We start from the raw sequence: 1,823 nt of genomic DNA on the forward strand, positions 1-1,823 counted from the left end.
AGAAGGTCTGATTTGCGCGAAGAGGGTCATAAAGAACCATATGACGCCTTACTCAAGACGATGCCCGATGGCAGTCTAAAGTACAACCAGCCGGAACTAGCTAAGGTAGCTAAGGTGGCCGAGCAGGTAGAAACACTACAGAAACAATGGCAGGAAAAAGCAACGTTATGGGCGTCAGAAACGGACCCCTACCCGCCAGAAGTAACAAACGATGGGAAAGAGCTCAAAGCTCTAAGAGAATATACAAGCACGTACATACCCCCACATATAAGAACCGAACTCATTAAGACCCTGCACGAGTCCCCAGAATATAGACACGCAGGGGTGGACGAAATGGTTAGACGACTAGCTAAGGTGTTTGCAATACCACGCTTGCGAGCGAAGGTGCAGGAAATACTAGGCAACTGTTTAGCATGTCACCAGAACAAGCCTAAGAGACATAAGCCCTACGGCCTGTTACAACCCCTACAGCCACCATCTAGACTATGGATAAGCGTAACGATGGACTTCATAGTGAAGCTCCCGAGATCGTTAGAACCAGGATCAGCTCGATTTTGCGACACAATCCTAGTAATCGTAGACCGACTAACTAAGACAGCGAAATTTGTGCCCACAGAAGAGACTATTACGGCAGATGAATGCGCGTACGAGGTCACAAAGGCACTAGTGTCAGAGCATAGAATACCTGAAGAGTTTATCACCGATCGTGATAAACTGTTTACGTCTAAATACTAGAGCACATTCCTAGCAAAGTTAGGTGTCAAGAAGAAGCTTTCGACAAGCTTTCACCCGGAAACAGACGGCCAGACGGAACGAACGAACCAGACATTAGAACAGTATCTACGGATGTACGCCAACAAGTTGCAGGACAACTAGGTAGAACTGCTACTAACAGCGCAATTGGCCTATAACAGTACGAAATCAGCAACGACGAAGCATTCGCCGCACTACGCGAACTACGGATATGAGCCGACTGCTCACCGGGATCCAAAGGACATTGAAAGTATCGCGGTAGGAGCAGACGATAAAGCGAAGCTTATGCGAGAATTGCACGAAGAATTGAGCAAGAACATAGCTTAGCGAAACCTCACGATATCTAAGGCAGCGAATAAACTAAGGATTGAGGGACCAACCTTTAAGAAGGGGGACAAAGTTTTCTTGTCAAGACAAAACCTGAAAACTAAACGACCATGCAGAAAATTGGACAACCTCCGAATAGGACCATTCAAAATCCTAGAGGAAATAGGAAAAGTAAACTATAAGTTAAAACTCCCACAAGGCATGCGAATCCACCCTGTCTTTCACAAGAAACTCCTAGAACCAGCACCTCCAGATGCCGAGCTAGCAACGGACATAGAGCTCGAAGACGACGAGTACGAGGTCGAGGAAATCAAGGACCTGCGGAAAATCGGTAGTCAGTGGAAGTACTTGGTCAAGTGGCAAGGATGGCCCGAGAGCCATAACACTTGGGAACCTGAAGGAAATCTAACGAACTGCAAGTCACTGGTACGAGAATACCACCGGAAGCACCCGGAGAAGCGAGGGGCAGCCCCTCGAAGAGAAAGGAATAGTCAAAAGAAGGATCGTAGTAATCAGCCTGTAACCCGCCCAGATCAGCCGATGGTCCGGATAGCGATGGTTCGACAGCAGGAGGATCAGTACCAGGGGCCGAACTCCCCGCGACCTGCTCTTTTGCGCGCTCCAACTCTTTCAGCACCGCTAGATCGCGACGAGCAAACGAGTGCTCTTGCTCCTCAGCCTCTAGAAGCTCAACCTTTCTTTGAGCTAATTGCGCCTCTAATTGGGCAATCTCAAGACGCTTC

At 48.3% G+C, this 1,823-nt stretch overlaps 2 protein-coding genes across 2 annotated transcripts; one reads left to right on the forward strand and one right to left on the reverse strand.

Moving 5' to 3' along the window:
- Positions 1 to 876: 876 nt before the first annotated feature.
- Positions 877 to 1,080, forward strand: COCSADRAFT_42133 (uncharacterized protein; the record flags this gene model as incomplete). The annotated part of the gene is made up of 1 exon (XM_007708055.1): positions 877 to 1,080. A coding segment is annotated over one exon (204 nt), but the record flags the coding sequence as incomplete, so codon positions are not given.
- Positions 1,081 to 1,660: 580 nt separating this feature from the next.
- On the reverse strand, positions 1,661 to 1,823 carry COCSADRAFT_53749 (uncharacterized protein; the record flags this gene model as incomplete). The annotated part of the gene is made up of 1 exon (XM_007708056.1): positions 1,661 to 1,823. A coding segment is annotated over one exon (163 nt), but the record flags the coding sequence as incomplete, so codon positions are not given.

This window comes from Bipolaris sorokiniana, assembly GCF_000338995.1.
Source record: "Bipolaris sorokiniana ND90Pr unplaced genomic scaffold COCSAscaffold_150, whole genome shotgun sequence".
NCBI classification, from domain to species: Eukaryota; Fungi; Ascomycota; class Dothideomycetes; order Pleosporales; family Pleosporaceae; genus Bipolaris; species Bipolaris sorokiniana.